Consider the following 18327-nt stretch of genomic DNA (forward strand, 5'->3'; position numbering starts at 1 on the left):
AGTTGATGGATATGTGCACTCATGCAGCACTTTTAAAAATAACAAAGCCTTCATTAGGGGGTGGAGAGAGATGCGACCCAACAGCTGAGCATGTATTCAGTTGCTGGTATACTTATCTGTTACGTCAGCTGCGAAGCTGGGCTTACCCCATGAGTAAAACCCCCACGGAGTTTCCATTTTTATCTTAACACCTGTACCCATGAAAGCAGTAATTTAAAGTGTTCTACTGGTACCCTCAAATATCCAAACTCACACAAGTAGCTACAAATCCCCAAATATGCATTGAGTTAAATTTTGCTGTATGTTGTGGTGGACATTTATTTAATAACCGAATTTACAGTTTGTATGTGAATCTTCCTAACAATGTAACTTACAGTTACATAAAGAAAATAAACAAATCTTGACGAATGTTTTGGTGCTTTACAAACAACAGTGCCATGCTGCCCTCTGATGGATGGTTCCTGGCAAGACAGCCAACTGGGCTTCAATAGAATTCCTTCACTCTACCCTGAAAGGAATATGTTGGGACCTACTGCAATGCACACAGCCAATGGTTAAAAATTGTTAATCGCACTGTGATTCTGAACCAGGAGTAGGAAGGAATAAATTTCTAAATACCAATAAAATTTCCTGAATAGGCAGCACCCTCCCCCCAATTTTAGTTCCATTTGGGAAGAAATAAACACACAAGACTTTTGAAGAAAGTAGAAAACATAATTTATTATGAAGAGCTCTTCAGACAAGTCATGGCTGAAGTGGAGGTGTATCTGTATTATTGTTTCGTAAGAACCAATAGCAATGTTAAGAATTGCCTTGATGCATCAAAGTCCCACCTATTCCAGCACCTGGAGAGGAATTCAACACGGTGCTAAGCAGATTGCTCTGGGAGCATTTCTGCTTGCCTGGTGGAATTGTCTGACTTCTCCTTCCCCAGCGTGCTGCTCCAGGACTTCTTCCCCCAAGCCAATTTGGGTGCGTTGCCCCCCATTGCGCTACCGTCAGTCCTTGAATGGGCTTCCAGTGGTTGGGCTCACCTGAGCTCCAATAGTGGCCATCCAGGGGCACCTGAAAGGCTCACAATAGGAGTTAAGGTTATGACCAGAATGAGGATTTCTGCATTCCCACACTGCACTGGCAATTCCATGTGCACCAAGATTTTTGTTTGAGTCCATATGTACTAATTGGACTTGAACATGATGGGGATATGCCTATGGATATCGGAAATAATTCAGCATGTGTGCATAACAGTCTACTAGGGTGTCCACTTGAATATGTTGTCCATTTGCACAATGGATTCCCACTTGAACACTTATCCCAATGTGCATCCCCATTTTAGCCAACTAGGTATAGAGTAGAGCAAGTGATCATTGTCCTACTTGTCTTCCTTACCACTGAGGGCATGCCCTTCTTTTCTTCTTCATCCATTTCAGTCCCCATTTCAATTCCTTTCAAAGGGAGGGATCACGAAAAGGTCAAAATTCCCCAAGTGTGCCTCTGCCACTTTGTTTCAACACTAGTCTCAAACCCTGTAGCTCCAAGGCTCTGTTCTGGAGTTTCAGATGACTTGGGAATCCTATACTGACCTATAGGAAGCTCTTCCCCAAATCCAATTATCATTGCCTTTTTGCTTCATCATTTCATCACTTCCTATATCCGTGTACCTGTCCCACATCTCAATTTTGCCCATTGTGCAATACATGAATTCCTTCTTGGATCTGACATCCATTCATCACTCTCTGTTCTTATCTTTTTTGCAGTGAGGTAGAATGCAATAATCAACATATTCCTATAGATGTTGATTTTTTTTTTGTATCTTCATTTTTTGAACTTATTAAGATACGATGTGGAAATTGTTCAATTTGGTTGTGCACTTTTTGATGCGTTTTATTTGCAACTTATGACTCTTTTTGTTATATTTGTAATTAATTATTTCCCCGCATCTTGTAAGCCACCTTGAGCATGGCTTTAACTATGGAAAGGCAGCATACAAATAAAATGACTGGATGTATGAGTCTGGGGAGAAAAATGAAATTCATTTACCTAAACATGTTTCACTCATAGTGGGGCAATCTGTGTCCTGCTTTTATCTAACGTACAGATGGTATGAGCCCATTCTGAAAGGTATATACTCTAATGAAACATAGTTCAGTATCAGTATTACTTTCATTTCTAAGATCTACCACTGCAGTGATGTCAGAATCCCACAGCTTGCAGGGGAAAATCTGTAGTTCCATCCTCAAATTTCAATGCTAAATATGAAACCGTGCATGCTCAGAGTATTTCTTTTTTCAAAAATCAGGGTTGGAAAATGTAACAAATGCTTGTGTTTCATAGATCTTATGTCATTATGCATTGTGCTTTTTTCTATCTCACTGTTACACAAATGCTGCTAATAAAGAAATAAACGTCCATTACTCAAGATTAATAGGTAAAATAGGTTATTCCCCAGAGTTTTATGGAACAATTTCTCTGTTCAGTTGCAAAGAAACAAAGCCACTCACAGCTTTAAATTTTTTTAATTATTTGGAGTACTAACAAATGGAATGCTTTAAAAAGTATTTCTGCTTTTGGCCAGACTTTAAATCCACCTCACTAGTGCTTAATGACTAGTATTTGAAGTTACACCACTGCTTCCCTCAAACTGCTAGCAATATCATACACAATATACTTTTCACGTAGAAAATATAATACATATATATGCATATTTGAGATGATTTTTTTCCTCCCTCTCTTGTGGAAAGATGCATTTAACAGTTGCATATAATCACAGACAAAGCCAGTATGCAGCTAACACTATGCTGACATATTTTAAAACCTCAAAAATAAATAATTATATACAAGAGAGGTGGTGCTTTGTCAACAAGATAAACAAAGATTTACAATGGGGGAAATAACAGTATTTGAAAATGTATAAGTGAAATAAGACAGTTTAAGATTACTACATGGTAGTAAAAGCAAAGGATATGCTTAATTTAGTGAAAATATAGGCAAACCATACATTAATCTGTTGGTCAGACAATACCTAGGACTCAGTAAAATTCTACTTTTTCATCTTATTGAACTAGGGTATTTTATTAATTTTAATTCACAAGCATTGCTATTCTCTTATTTTTCCCTTTAAAAACAGTTATCTAAAAGAAATCTCACACTAAAGCTACTTTCTGGAAGCCATTAAGAAAGGGAGATAATCATATACAAATTTGGCCAATGCTCAGATACAAATTGTTCTTCTCTATGGAGAAGCCATTCAACCCTATTAGATTATTGTCGCCAGGAATTATTTCGTTCACATTTTGAGGTGAAACACTTGTCTTAGCTGTTTAATTCTAAATAGGACCTAAGCAGTTTCCAATTCAAGTGACTTCCATGTAACAAAATTCTAATTCTTAAATATATGTGATGCAGTAGAAAAGTGTTGTAATTAACCATACAATATTTGAAATGATATTAAGGGTAAGCACTCAAATTGCTGTTGTACTCCATACCTAGGAATAATAGCAGCATACAATATGAGGGGAAATCTATGATTGGCCACTTGGAGGAACTGCGATCCTATACAAACTTACCTGAAGTGAGTCAAACTGTACTGGTGCTGAACAGTGATAACATTGGGGTTTGGGGGGTTTCCCTCTAATTTTTGTTGCATTTAGCTAGCTCCTTAACCCCAAATTTTATCGAAATGATAAATGTAATGTATATATTTACAGTGAATATTACTAGATAATTTCCAAGAATTAAGCATACTGATTCCAGTGGATCTAAGTATGATTGTTACAGCCATGAGTTGTAATTCAAAGCACTTTATAAAAACGTGGGGAAGTAAAAATGTGAATGGTAGTGTTGATCAGGAAGATGGTTTGAGCGCTTTGGTGGCAGGAAATAATGAAATAAAAAACGTGAGTGAGATCACTTCAACTGTGTTCGTGGACTGATACACCTTAGTGCACACAAAGTACGCTCATGTGCAATCTACATTCCATGTGCATATGAGCAAAGTGTGTAAATGTGAACAGATTAACAACCATATGTTCCAATACTCTGCTGTGCACAGAGAGTTGCCCCATCTCTATAGCTCTATTACTTCAGTAGGCCATGGGATAGCGCTGAGCTTCTCTTAACGTTGGAATCATTTGGGAAAGTGTCCATTCATTTTCCAACCAGGAGTTCTCATGTATGTAAGGAGCTCTTAGATTAAGGCAAACTATGTGGAAATGTTACATTTTCATCCAAAGATTTACATTTAGTGTTCTGCACGGTATGCAAACCTTCTCGTTTGATATTAGGAAAGTTGATCTATTGTCGGACCAAATTCCTTTTGGTCCAGGACTATGCAAACTTTCAAGTTAGCAAAATTCTTCATTAAGCACCTCTAAAGGCAAAGAGGCACTTCCCCACTTTTGCCATTCACGAAGCTATAAATATGGCCCAGACTTTGCAAGCAAGATTCAGGGTATCTTATCTGAATAGTTTGGCCTTGTGCCTTTAGGCACAAGCATTCATTAATTCACCAATAATAGGCTTTCTTGTAGGGAAAAGATCTCTAAAACACGATGCACTGAACACCCGAGAAGGAATTAAAAATATATATCTATATTCCTTTTAAATAACGGCAAATTTAAAAAGTCACGAATTTGGGGGGTTTAGGGTGGTCTTAATTTTTGCAAAGATACAGATGGAGTAAACATAGAACTAATACGCCACTGGGAAAAGACAGAAGTTTGACAAATGTCCTGATGCAGAAGTGTCAGCATGAATATTGTGCAAGTGAAGACATTAATCAGATGTTGTATTTCCTAAATGAGGACAACTGTGTTTTTTTCCGCTGAAGTTGGTAGACAAACAATAACTGGATAAAGCACAAGACTTTGGTATTTTTTTTCTCGTTCTGTAATCAAGTCCTTATTCATTCTTAAGCTTCATGCTTTTTGTTGAATTTTGTTGTTCCAGAAATTCAGAACTTTGTGCTGTGGCTCAAGGAGTCTGACATGATGATGTTTTTGTAGAAATTGTCCGAGTGAGTACTGTAGTATCCCTTCACTTTGTCAATAACCTGATGAACTGGGATGATTGATGTCTGCTCTGTGTCCACTTGGACATATTTTGGTGAATGCTTGTCAAGAAAAACATTGTCTAACAAAAAGGAAGAGAATCCATTAGTCAGTAATGTTATTTTCTAATTGCATAGTTATACACCCACAGGCAATCCCTTAGTATGAACAGTCATAGATACATTAAACTTCTATTTTTTTATTTCTTAAGAAATGTTCTGAGTAATATGCCTTGGTGTAATTTATATTGTAGTATGAATTCACTTCTGTTGTTCATTTTCCACAGCTGGAAAACTAGCTTGAATTTTACGTTGAACCTAGCTCTTTATTATTTCTGTGCTGATTTATACATGATCTCAGCTTTAATATGAGTGTTGCACTAAATATCCTCCAGTGAACATTTATGGTACAAAAATGAGGGTAAGGGGAGAATTCAGGGACCAATATGTTTTTCCTTCTTTTTCAAACCTGCTAACTAGCATTTGCTTCTGGGTGCTTCCACACTAGACATTTAGTGTAGAATTACCATGCTTCAATCACTCACTTTTTACAGAGCATCTACACAAAGCAGTCATCCAGTCACTATCATCCTGCGATTCTTTTGTCTTTTCTCAGACCTCAGAAAACCTCAACATTTTTCAAATGTAGCTCCATCTCTATAGGAACAGATGCACTTGGTGCTACTCTTTTTTCCGGTGTAGGGTTTTGACATGCATGACGATGTATCAGACACTGTAGATGAACCTTTCACAATTCAACTCGTATTTACAACCTTTGCAGTGTGTGGCATTTTATCACTCTGTTTGCTATAACACTATCATGCATACTAATCATGGTGGTGACTGGAAAGTTTTGTTGTTGTTTTGAGTATTTTAACACTCAAAATTATACCCAGGAAAAGATTTTTAGCAATAATTTAAAATTAGTGAATTTAAGAGCTAAAATAAGGGCTAAAAAGGTACCTACTGCAAAGGCTGCAGTGAATGTGTACTGAACTTCAAATGGCACCTGAGGTAATCTGCACCTCCTGTTTCTCCACCCACAGCAGCCATGTCATGCTCACTGGTGTGGACGGAACAGTGGGATGTTCACATACAAGAAGTACAACATTCCTGGGAGTGTGGCAAGTCAATTGCAATTCCAAGTGTAGCTTACTATAGAAGTGATTGGGTAGTGCCAGCTACCCTCTCAGCTGCTACTTCAGCCCAATTCCCCCCTCGTCTTGCTCCTGGAATTGTGATCCCAGCCAGCTGGGGCTCACGTTGTTAATGCAGTGATGCCACATAATTAGATTTGGCAACACAAAGACAGTTCAGAAAGAGGAAAATGCTATTATTTTTAGTCCGACCTAACTTTCTCTAAATTGTACTCTTATGGATGGGGAATAGGTAGACATTCAGACTTTGCTGGGCTCCAACTCCCATAAGCTCTGGTCACCATGGCTAATCAGGGATGAGTGGTGCGGTAGTCCAGCAACTGCAGGTGGGTATAAGGGCCTCATTGTTAATTTAAATTGGAACAGAGGGATAATCCTTGTTTTCTGTTCCTTTGTGAATGCAGACTGCGTATCTCCACTGAAATGAATTCCAGACTCTTCAGCTGCACTGTGGACATGTACTGCCTGCAGGTTTACAGGTGAGGATGAGACTACATGCTAAAGTAGATTTGCATCTGCCACTGAAAATTGTAGCCCAGTGTCAAAGTTTACTGCTGCAATTTGCAGCATCGTACATCTTGTGTTGTTACATTGTGATGATGTGTGTTATTGTAATCTATGCATTAGTAGGTGTCAGTGAAAAGCACACATCATGACTCAGAGACACCAACGTCTAAAAAAGAGGTGCCTATGTCATAACATCACGACTAGGGATTCTTACGGAATTTGATACTTGCAGATTCTAACAGGAATCAAACTGATCCTGCACCATCCAGAATAAAGAGTAGATCAGAACTTAGTTTTTCACTGGCTTCTGTGCTTCGTGAATGTTTTGACATTTTTACATCTATTTCATTTAAATTGAAGATTAAAGAAACAGAATAAAATTATGGGTGAACAGATGCAGACCAGAACAGAATGATTTATCCATCTAAGTCATGACAATCATGATAAATGATATTGTGTGTTATTGAGAGGAAGGGAGAATAATGGATGGCATTTTAGGCAGCACAGTGTCTCCCTTTCTATGGCTTTAACAGGCAAACTGCTTTGAGGTTTTAATACAACCAAGCAGTATATAAATGCTGCAAATAAACTAAATAAACATTTAAAATAAATAAATAGATGGTTGTTAATCTTGTTATTCCATCATAATCAGTATCATCCTGAGTTTGTACTGAATAAATCACTTCCAACCACTGAAGCTTGTACACACTCTAGAACAATATTTTTATGATTCAGAAATTAACAGCAGGCTAAAAATTATGCTGGTAAAGCTTTGCTGGGCTGAATTTGACCATTAGGTGGAGCTCAAGTAATGAGCAATCATTTCCATAGTTTGGAGCATATTATATTTATGAACAATTAGCAAATAAGACCAAACTGTAATTACTTTATAGGACCTAGCATAAGGCTTTTGAAACAGTTGCTTTTTTTTTTTTTTACTATTAACAACTTTTGAAATAATTTCTTCATGAAAAAAAGGTTATCAGACTTTATATTGACAAGAAAACACTTTCAGTTCTGCTTGCTATGACAAGCAATACTCTAGATGAGGCAAACCAGTCACTAGATAGAAAATGAAAGGTAAAAGCAGTTCTCAAAAGAATGTATGATGATCCCAAATTATAATGGAGTTTATGCAGGAATTACTTTGATCTGGAAGTGAAGAAAAATGGTTGCAAAGATTTTTTTTTAATCTCATAGAAAGAAGAACAAGCATGCCACAGCATATCAGAGTGAATTTTTTTTGAAAAGCAGGCAAGTATGTTCAGTGATGCATAGCAGACAAGCCTTTCCCCTCTGCAAACATTCAAATAGTGCTAGGTCTCCTAGATTATGATTTGATCTGAGTTTCTCTCTATTGCTTTTGAAAAGGCTTGAGGATGACTTTTCATTTCACATTATTTGTGTTTGTTATATATCATACTTGTATGTTTAATAAACAAACATGTTTAACTATGTGAGCATATTTGTAAAAAAAAATCAACAAAAAATGTAAAACCTTTAACAGAGAAAATGGGATGTTTAAGAAACTATTTGTACCTAGAGCACCTCTTAAATATTTAACTGCTGAACTGTGCTACATGATCCATATTGAACTTTTAAAATCATTTTATTATTATGTATCCTAATCAATACTTGTTGAACCTACTTAAACACAACAAGTTAACCAAGTAAATTATAAACAAAAAATGGTTCAGTTAACTGAAAACTTGAAAATGGATAGAAAAAAACTCAGTACTAGCTAATTAAGTGTATGTGTTTAATAGTAGCTTTTTCTCTTGGCTTCCATAACCTACTAAAATATGTATTTTGAGTTTTTAAAAACCTGTAGTAGAACTTTCTGAGAAAAGAATCTGTGTAGTGTGATGTACCATCTATGGCACAAATATAAAAGTCATCAGCTGTGTTGTTTCTTACAGAAAACATATGGAATATAAAACAGTATTGCACCTGATTTCAGCCACTTGGTAAGTATATTTACATTTACAAGCAGATTTACATTTGATAGCTAACCAGTATGTGAAGCGATCTTGTGTCTTGAATCACTGGGAATCAGAATTAATGACAGAAGAAGTTGCATAATTTAAAATGAAGCAGTATGTATGATTAGCAAGTATTTTGTGCCATGAGTTGGAACTTCATGCAAGTGTCCTCACACCAGCTTTTGAAAATCATGCATTCAGCCAAAGTGATGCACACTGTACCTTGAATATTCCACCTCTGATGGAGAAATGTTCTTAGAAGACATTATCTATACCATAAACATATGAGTTTCGGAGTCAATTCCAGGGAACAATAACCAGTATAAATAACTGATGTGGAAATATACATCTACTATAACATTCATCAGAAATCAAAGATGAGCTTAAAGTGCTAAACTGGACTGCTGAACAAAGAGGTAATAACTAGGTTCAGATGGGATGAATAAATATAAGAACAAACAGCAAATTACAAAAGCAGCACATAAAATGAAACATAATACATTTAGCGTTAATGGGACCCCTGACCGTTAAGTCCAGTTGCGGATGACTCTGGGGTTGCGGCGCTCATCTCGGCCGAGGAAGCCTGCAGACAGCTTCCGGGTCATGTGGCTAGCATGACTAAGCTGCTTCTGGCGAACCAGAGCAGTGCATGGAAACGCCGTTTACCTTCCCGCCGGAGCGGTACCTATTTATCTACTTGCACTTGACGTGCTTTCAAACTGCTAGGTTGGCAGGAGCTGGGACTGAGCAACGGGAGCTCAACCCGTCGTGGGTATTTGAACCACCAACCTTCTGATTGGCAAGCCCTAGGCTCTGTGGTTTAGACCACAGCGCCACTGCGTTGCCCACAGAAAGTGTGACTAACTTGTGTAGCTCCAACTCCCATCAGTCACAGTCAACATGGTTAATGGTCAGGAATGATGGGAGTTGGGAGTCCAGCAACATCAGGAAGGCCAAAGGTTAGACACTCTGGCCTACTGCCTAGTCAAAGAAAACATCTAACACATGATTTTGTATATTGTGCCTAGGAGCTTTGGATTCGTGCTAATCCATAGATAAGACAGATATGGTGATTCTTAAATGATAAACATGGTTTTAAACAAACCACCACTATGCGGTAATATGTCAATGATTGTGGCTTTTGCACTCTGGCAGAGAAAGCTCTAATGAGCTCTGTAACAAAATAACATCTCATATATTAAACACAAAGTGATAAGGAAGAAAGTAAAAGGAGCAATTAGTAATGCTCTACTGAAGAAGCCATTGACATCACATCTTGTTTTGTTTTAGTTAAGCCTCAGTTCTTGGAAACCTTAAAGGTACCGTATTTTTCGCTCCATAGGACGTACCAGCCCATAGGACGCACCAAGTTTTTTTGGGGGGGAAATAAAGAAAAAAAAAAATATTTCCCCCCCAGGCGCTTCTGGGGCCAGCAGCGGGGAGAAGCGCTCTTCTCCCCGCCGCCCGCATGTAGACCAGGTCCGGGGACAGCGGGAAGACTCGCTGCGCCTCCCAGCTCTCCCCGGAGCTTGTGGGCAGGCAGCGGGGAGAAGCGCTCTTCTCCCCGCCGCCTGCCTTCAGAGCAGGTCTGGGGACAGCGGGAAGACGCGCTACGCCTCCCAGCTGTCCCCGGAGCTTGCGGGGCCGGGAGCGGGGAGAAGCGCTCTTCTCCCCACCGCCTGCCTTCAGAGCAGGTCCGGGGACAGCGGGAAGACGCGCTACGCCTCCCAGCTGTCCCCGGAGCTTGCGGGGCAGGCAGCGGGGAGAAGCGCTCTTCTCCCCACCGCCCGCATGTAGACCAGGTCCGGGGACAGCGGGAAGACTCGCTGCGCCTCCCAGCTCTCCCCGGAGCTTGTGGGCAGGCAGCGGGGAGAAGCGCTCTTCTCCCCGCCGCCTGCCTTCAGAGCAGGTCTGGGGACAGCGGGAAGATGCGCTACGCCTCCCAGCTGTCCCCGGAGCTTGCGGGGCCGGGAGCGGGGAGAAGCGCTCTTCTCCCCACCGCCTGCCTTCAGAGCAGGTCCGGGGACAGCGGGAAGACGCGCTACGCCTCCCAGCTGTCCCCGGAGCTTGCGGGGCAGGCAGCGGGGAGAAGCGCTCTTCTCCCCACCGCCTGCCTTAAGAGCAGGTCCGGGGACAGCGGGAAGACGTGCTGCGCCTCCCAGCTGTCCCCGGAGCTTGTGGGCAGGCAGCGGGGAGAAGCGCTCTTCTCCCCACCGCCTGCCTTCAGAGCAGGTCCAGGGACAGCGGGAAGATGCGCTACGCCTCCCAGCTGTCCCCGGAGCTTGCGGGGCAGGCAGCGGGGAGAAGCGCTCTTCTCCCCACCGCCTGCCTTCAGAGCAGGTCCGGGGACAGCGGGAAGACGCGCTACGCCTCCCAGCTGTCCCCGGAGCTTGCGGGGCAGGCAGCGGGGAGAAGCGCTCTTCTACCCACCGCCCGCATGCAGAACAGGTCTGGGGACAGCGGGAAGACGCGCTGCGCCTCCCAGCTCTCCCCGGAGCTTGCGGGGCAGGCAGCGGGGAGAAGCGCTCTTCTCCCCACCGCCTGCCTTCAGAGCAGGTCTGGGGACAGCGGGAAGACGCGCTGCGCCTCCCTGCTGTCCCCGGAGCTTACGGGGCTGGCAGTGGGGAGAAGCACGCATCTCCCCGCCGTCAGCCTCTAAACCACATAGGGAGACAGCGGGATGGCGGCGTTCCGCCTCCCCGCTGTCCCCCGACCTTGTGGGGCTGGCGCTGCGGTTCTCCTGAAGTCTGGAGAGCGAGAGGGGTCGGTGCGCACCAACCCCTCTCACTCTCCAGGCTTCAGCGAAAGCCTGCATTCGCCCCATAGGACGCACACACATTTCCCCTTCATTTTTGGAGGGAAAAAGTGCGTCCTATGGAGCGAAAAATACGGTAAGTAACATAATTAGTATCAAAAAGACCTGGGTGGTCTCATCTTTGCACACTTCAACTGAGGCCAGACTGCATCAGAGGTACTTTAGTTACAAAGGAAGAGACAGCAGTGTGAAGAACACCAGCTAAAATTTAATGGAAGGCAAGAGGATACTCGTAGGTTTCCCACATCACTTTCAGAAATCAATTCCTCTTCAGTGGGATGTCACTCCCAGCCCTGGCACTTAATTTTCTGCTTTAGGCAGAATTTAGCTGCAAAAAAACTATATTGCAATATGCTATTTTACAAATAATACCTAGAATATTTAACATAGTTGTATCCAAGTGCCCTGTAAATACTATCTAGTCTTTCTACTTCTATGCGGCTTACTATTCATGCTATTCAACTTGCCAGGAAGGTGCTTGTTACGGGAGTCAGAGCTGATGCATATCCGATGCCAGACTGTCTTTATGCCACTACCCTGATGCGAAAATAGGTGGAAAGACCTTTCTGTGGAAAGCCTTGACATACTGGCACATTATGATTTCTTAAACCTACTTTTTGTATAGGGAGCATGAAATCAAATTGTTCCAGGAGAACGGCCTTTTCTGCAATGGCTCCCTGCTTGTGGAATGCTCTTCCCAGAGAGGCTCACCTGGTGCCTTCGTTGCACATCTTTAGGCAGCAGGCAAAAACATTCCCCTTCTTATAAGGCCTTTGTCTAATTAACAAAATCTATGGCCCATTAAACTGTAGGAGGGGTAATTTCTTTTGTCTGTTACCGTGTTGTGTTTTTTATGTTGTAATCTGGCCTGCGATCCTTGGATGAAGGAAGACATAGTAATTTAATAAAGAATAATAAAAAAATGATAAATAAAAAGAGGACTTTGCAGAGGCCAATGCAGCAAAAAGAAGCCTGTGCAGCATCTGTGGCCCCAGAGTTCTTGAAAGATATGGTCCATGGACTGCTTATACAGGTACCGTATTTTTCGCACCATAGGGCACACCGGACCATAGGGCGCACCTAGTTTTGGGAGGCGGAAAACAAGAAAAAAATATTCTGAACCCCAGAAGCCAGAAGAGCAAGAGGGATCTGGCTTCTGGGATACCGTGTGACTGTTCTGGCTTCTGGGGTAACCGTGCCAAGCCTCTTCAGGGCAGCGGGATGAAGGCTCCCCCTGCCCAAAGAGGCTGCGCAAGGCTAAAGCAGAAGCCAGGACAGACGCGTCGCTGAAGGTGCATTGCGCCTTCTCTCTCTCTGTGCAGCGCCCCTCCTTCACAAGAAAGGCGCTGCGCAGAGAGGGAGAAGGCGCATCGCCCTTCAGCGAAGCTGGAGATGGAACAGAAGGAGACCCTTCTGTTCCTCCTCCGGCTTCGCACAACAGGTGCGTTGCTCAAGGGGTGCTGCGCCTTCTCTCTCTCTCTGTGCAGCGCTTCTCCTTCACAGGAAAGCGCTTCTCCTTCACAGCGCCCTCCAGCGAAGCTGCAGATTTTCCCCCCCAGGCGTGGGGCTGGGGCGGGGGAAGCTCGAGCTTCCCCCGACCCCAGCCCACAGAACAGGCAACTCTCCGCAAGGCGCGGGAGCCCGCCGAGAGCTACCCAAGCGCGCCGGGGCTTAGGGATAAGAGGCAGCTCTGTGCAAGCCGGGGGAGCCCTCCCCCGGCTTGCGCACAGCTACCCGAAGCCCCGGCGTGACTGCTCAGCGCGCCGGGGCTTCAGGATAACAGACAGCTCTGTGCAAGCCGGGGGAGCCCTCCCGTGGCTTGCGCACAGCTACCCAAAGCCCCGGCGCGACTGCTCAGCGCGCCCGGGCTTCGAGGTGCAGGCAGCTCTGCGCAAGCCGGGGGAGCCCAGGGGGGACTCCCGCGGGCTCCCAGGGCTTGCGGATAGCTTCCTGAAGCCTGGAGAGCAAGAGGGGACGGTGTGCACAGACCCCTCTCGCTCTCCAGGCTTCAGCGAAAGCCTGCATTCGCTCCATAGGACGCACACACATTTCCCCTTCATTTTTGGAGGGGAAAAAGTGCGTCCTATAGAGCGAAAAATACGGTAGTTCTCGGAAAGATTTAGGTGGATGCCTACAATTTCTGACACATGTGAGTAAATGAACAATGTGGGCTGGCAAAGGCTACCGCTGGGGTGGGAATTGTCCCAATTTGAGGCAATTTTTTCTTTCCTTTGCAACCCCAGCCCACATCCTACATTGTTCAAGAGGGCTCCTTAATCCCCCCCCCCCCCCGGGAGGCTTTTCAGGGGCTACAAAGGTAAGAGGAGGTAATGGGATAAGCTATCTTATCTAAGGCTCCATACTAAATTAAATCAAATGATCATAGGATCTCAGAATGAATTGCTGCAGTTTAAAGACTTACATTTCCTTTTACATGACTCACCAGAATGGCTGCTCCTTTGAAGGTACGTATTGGATGTAGATTTTGATTTAGAAGTCAGGTAAGTTGAGTTAGAACCAATGGAACTGGAAGATAAGGACTTCCCCAAATTGTCAGAGCTCTTCTTAATTATATTAGTTGCTGTTTTACTCCAGTCTGAAATGAAATGAAAAAAATGTAAGCTGTCTGTAACAGTATTTCAACTTAAAATAATTCAGGCCCTACAGATAAAGAAAGCACCAGTCACTTTCACTTCTTCCTTGTGTGCTTATTTTTAGCATGCAAGGTAGGAACTCATGCATCTCCCATGGGATGAGATGTAGAACTTCCACCTGTGTAGGGATATGCCCAAGACCTAGCCTTGCACATTACACTGGACGCATGAGTGGCCTCTACTTACCCTATCATCACTTGTATAATGCCACTAATACAACATACCATAATCCAACACCCTGCAAAACTTACATACTGTTGCACATCACCCCAACCTCAGAGTGGTGTAAGTCTCCAGGGGTTCTAAGCACTTACCCAGGGTTTGTGCTTCCTTTTGGGAATAAGGCACAGCACAGACTGTGGTGTCTTTATGATATCTGGTTTATGTATATATACTGTATTTTTCGCCCCATAGGACGCACCGGCCCATAGGACGCACCATGTTTTTTTTTGGGGGGGGAATAAAGAAAAAGAAATTTATTTTCCCCCCAGGCACTTGTGGGGCCGGGAGCGGGGAGAAGCGCTCTTCTCCCCGCCGCCAGCCTTCAGATCAGGTCCGGGGACAGGGGGAAGACGCGCTGCGCCTCCCAGCTGTCCCTGGAGCTTGCGGGGCCGGGAGCAGGGAGAAGCGCTCTTCTCCCCGCCGCCAGCCTTCAGATCAGGTCCGGGGACAGGGGGAAGACGCGCTGCGCCTCCCAGCTGTCCCCGGAGCTTGCGGGGCAGGCAGCGGGGAGAAGCGCTCTTCTCCCCGCCGCCAGCCTTCAGATCAGGTCCGGGGACAGGGGGAAGACGCGCTGCGCCTCCCAGCTGTCCCCGGAGCTTGCGGGGCAGGCAGCGGGGAGAAGCGCTCTTCTCCCCGCCGCCAGCCTTCAGATCAGGTCCGGGGACAGGGGGAAGACGCGCTGCGCCTCCCAGCTGTCCCCGGAGCTTGTGGAGCAGGCAGCGGGGAGAAGCGCTCTTCTCCCCGCCGCCAGCCTTCAGATCAGGTCCGGGGACAGGGGGAAGACGCGCTGCGCCTCCCCGCTGTCCCCGGAGCTTGCGGGGCTTGCGGCGGGGAGTAGCACGCATCTCCCCACCGTCAGCTTCCAAACCACATAGGGAGACAGCGGGATGGCGGCATTCTGCCTCCTGCTGTCCCCTGGCGCTGCGGCTCTCCTGAAGCCTGCATTCGCCCCATAGGATGCACACACATTTTCCCTTCATTTTTGGAGGGGAAAAAGTGCGTCCTATAGGGCGAAAAATACGGTCTGTGTAAATAACATATATACAACCTCAGTCTAAGATGAAGGGCTTCACAGCATCCCAAGAGGGTTTTACTTCTCCCAAAGATGCAGCCTTGGATTCCAGCAGACATCCAACATTGTGCCCTGCCTGCTGTTTTACTCCTCCGGTCACATTACTCCTACCTCTAACCTCTCTAAGCTCTGGCTTTACCTGTTGAGGGAGAAAGGCCTCACCTATTTGCCGTCTCACTCCGAGTCCCTGTTGCTCCTTTGTCATCTTAATGACTCATCTCAACACAGAATCCTTACCTAGCTTAATTAGCTTTCACACTCGCTGATTCCAGGGGATTAGAAATGTCTAGCACACAGCTTTATACACATGGGTCTGGCACCAAGAAACTAACACTAACTGTGTCCAGAAATTTAGGATGCCTGACTTCCATAAACTCATAACATTACTAGTATAATACACTGGCAAAATTTACTCTACTGCAGGATAATGAAATCAGAGCTTTATGAAAAATAATGGAGGGAAAGGGAGCAATGCCAAAAGATCAAAGGAAGCAAAGAATAGTTATGGAACACCCTGTCCAGGCTATCTCCCCTGGCACCATCGCTATGGTCTTTTTCAGCATCAGGTCAAGGCCTTGTTATTTACCCAGGCCTTTTAAAAAATTGTGCTTTAATCTGAGACTCTCAAACTTATGATTCATGGTTTATTGTATACCTGCCAGAGAAACCAATTTAAATGCTGCTTTTACTGTTTTATATTGCATTTTTAATATAGTACTTTATTCTTTTAATTTTTGTGAGTGTGTGTTATTGGGCAGCTAAGTAAGTGAACAAGTAAAGAAATAAATGTGGCAAAGCCTCAAAAAGGTGCTGAAAGATCAATCTTGGTGAACAGTAATAATCTTAATGGGAGAAAAATGTCCAACAAGTTTTAGCTGATAGGAAAACCTTTAATGGGAAAAGGCTGTTGTTCTCAGTACAACATCTTTCTGCCTCTTCTATTCTTATTTTTATGAAAAATAAGCCAAAGGCAAACACAAGGTCTCGTAGTGAACTTAATAGTTGGGTGGATTTTACTGTTTATGATGAATATTTGTAGACTTCAACCAGATATGTGCATTCACTTTATAAGGACACTTTGTAGCCAAATTACATTTTTCAACTCTTATTACACAAGGCCATACTAAAGGATATGGGGGATTTTTTGTAAAAAAAAAAAAAAAAAAGAACTATTCCAAGATCCTTTATGTGTATCTGATTCATAAGCCACACTCTGTTTTGCCAGCATTCAAACATGCAAAAGAAGCTATTTAACTACACAAAAGCAAGTCTGAGAAAAATCTCCATCTGCCCCAAGATTCAATCAGGATAGAAAGCATGAATGTTTCTCATTTTGGGCACAGTGGGCAGGCTCAGAGTATTTAAACATTTCCAGTCTTGGGAACATAGCCACTGACTTCCCTGAATTGTATGAGGACACAAACAGCATATTCTAAGCCATGTGGTCAGTTTTTTGGAAGTTCAGGCCATATAGAAAAAGTGGCACAGATTCATGCAGAGCCTCCTGGTACTACTATTACAGTGGATCATTTTAACTTTTCTTATTCCTAAAAAATATATATATAACCCATTCCAGGAAATATTTACGACGTAGTTCTAGTAGAACTGGGCTTAATTAAATAGCAAGCAGTGAAAGGATGACTACTGGACAAAAGGAGGAATTTCTGCATTTTCCACGCAATCACCCAATGAAAATATTGTTACAGCCTTAAAAGATAGACTCAGATTTAACCCAGTGACAATGAAGACAACATCAGCAAAGTGTTTGACCCTTTCAGCTTTCACTCTCTAACAATACCCAGAAAGATTACAATAAAAAACACCAAAAATTGGGGGAGGGGTGTGTGGAATCAGACTATACGTTGTTTTAAACTGTTTTCAGCATTGTGTTTTATGGTTGTAACCTGCCCTGGGATGTTATGATGAAAGGCTGGTAATAAACAAACAACCCGCCATATACAGTGGTACCTCGGGTTACAGATGCTTCAGGTTACAGACGCTTCAGGTTACAGACTCTGCTAACCCAGAAATAGTACCTCGGGTTAAGAACTTTGCTTCAGGATGAGAATAGAAATGGCACGGCTGTGGCAGCGGGAGGCCCCATTAGCTAAAGTGGTACCTCAGATTAAGAACAGTTTCAGGTTAAGAACGGACCTCCAGAACGAATTAAGTTCTTAACCCGAGGTACCACTGTATACTGGGTAATTAGTCAATCGCCTCCACTCATGCTTCTAAGGTGTGAAGTGAGGGAAACACAATGCCTTGCTAGAGTTGAGTATATCTGTGTCTGGTCATTGCCAGCACGGGAGACCTCATGAAAAAACATTGTAAGCAGCTTATTTACCTGAGTTGTCTGCAAGCCTGAATCTACCGCAACAGAGATGACGTCTCCACTGTTTCTGGACGTTTTCTTTCATGGCACAATGGAATATAAATATAAATAACCCTGAAATCAGAGTGAAAAGAATGAAATAATTCAATGCTCATAACAATTGTCAGATAGAGAAAGCAATTTACAGAGAATGATTTTCTGTTGTTGTTGTTGTTTTGTTTTTGTTTTTGTTTTTTTTGCTGTTGTAGGACAGTACAAATAATTTCCCAATGCTTTACTGTATTTCTAAGAAATGGCAGCATGAAGCCTCTAGTTCTTATATAAAGATGTTTGCTTCCTTTAGGTTCCTCCAACACATGGGCTGGGGTTTCACAGTGAGCAGACTGGCTAATTAGGTCAAATGATAGGTACATTTCACAACAGCACATAATTAAAAAAATTAGCATCTTATTTTGTTCATGATAACTTTATTCAGGATACCAACAGAGATAATGGCCTTTCTTATCTGAATTTCATGTTTTAACACTTGCCTATTATTT

At 43.3% G+C, this 18327-nt stretch overlaps 1 protein-coding gene and 1 long non-coding RNA gene across 10 annotated transcripts in view; one reads left to right on the forward strand and one right to left on the reverse strand.

Annotated features, from left to right (window-relative positions):
* Positions 1-7954, forward strand: part of LOC310675053 — a 47981-nt gene extending 40027 nt beyond the window's left edge. Inside the window, exons 4-5 of the long non-coding RNA XR_014509898.1 lie at positions 6609-6683; positions 7912-7954. This is a non-coding gene — a long non-coding RNA (uncharacterized lncRNA). The remainder of the gene's footprint in view (positions 1-6608; positions 6684-7911) is intronic.
* ADGRG6 (adhesion G protein-coupled receptor G6) overlaps positions 2501-18327 on the reverse strand; it is a 99111-nt gene continuing 83284 nt past the window's right edge. For 5 of the 9 annotated variants that reach the window (XM_083434788.1, XM_083434786.1, XM_083434787.1 and 2 more), the window contains 4 exons: positions 17801-17902; positions 13952-14104; positions 8916-8962; positions 2501-5130 (listed from right to left, as the gene is read on the reverse strand). In XM_083434788.1, the coding sequence (XP_083290914.1) occupies positions 8949-8962; positions 13952-14104; positions 17801-17902 (269 nt within the window). In that variant the 3' untranslated portion in view covers positions 2501-5130; positions 8916-8948. The remainder of the gene's footprint in view (positions 5131-8915; positions 8963-13951; positions 14105-17800; positions 17903-18327) is intronic. The other 4 variants (XM_083434782.1, XM_083434784.1, XM_083434781.1 and 1 more) reach the window with 1 other exon arrangement.

This window comes from Podarcis tiliguerta (genome assembly GCF_965153285.1).
Source record: "Podarcis tiliguerta genome assembly, chromosome: 3".
NCBI lineage: Eukaryota > Metazoa > Chordata > Lepidosauria > Squamata > Lacertidae > Podarcis > Podarcis tiliguerta.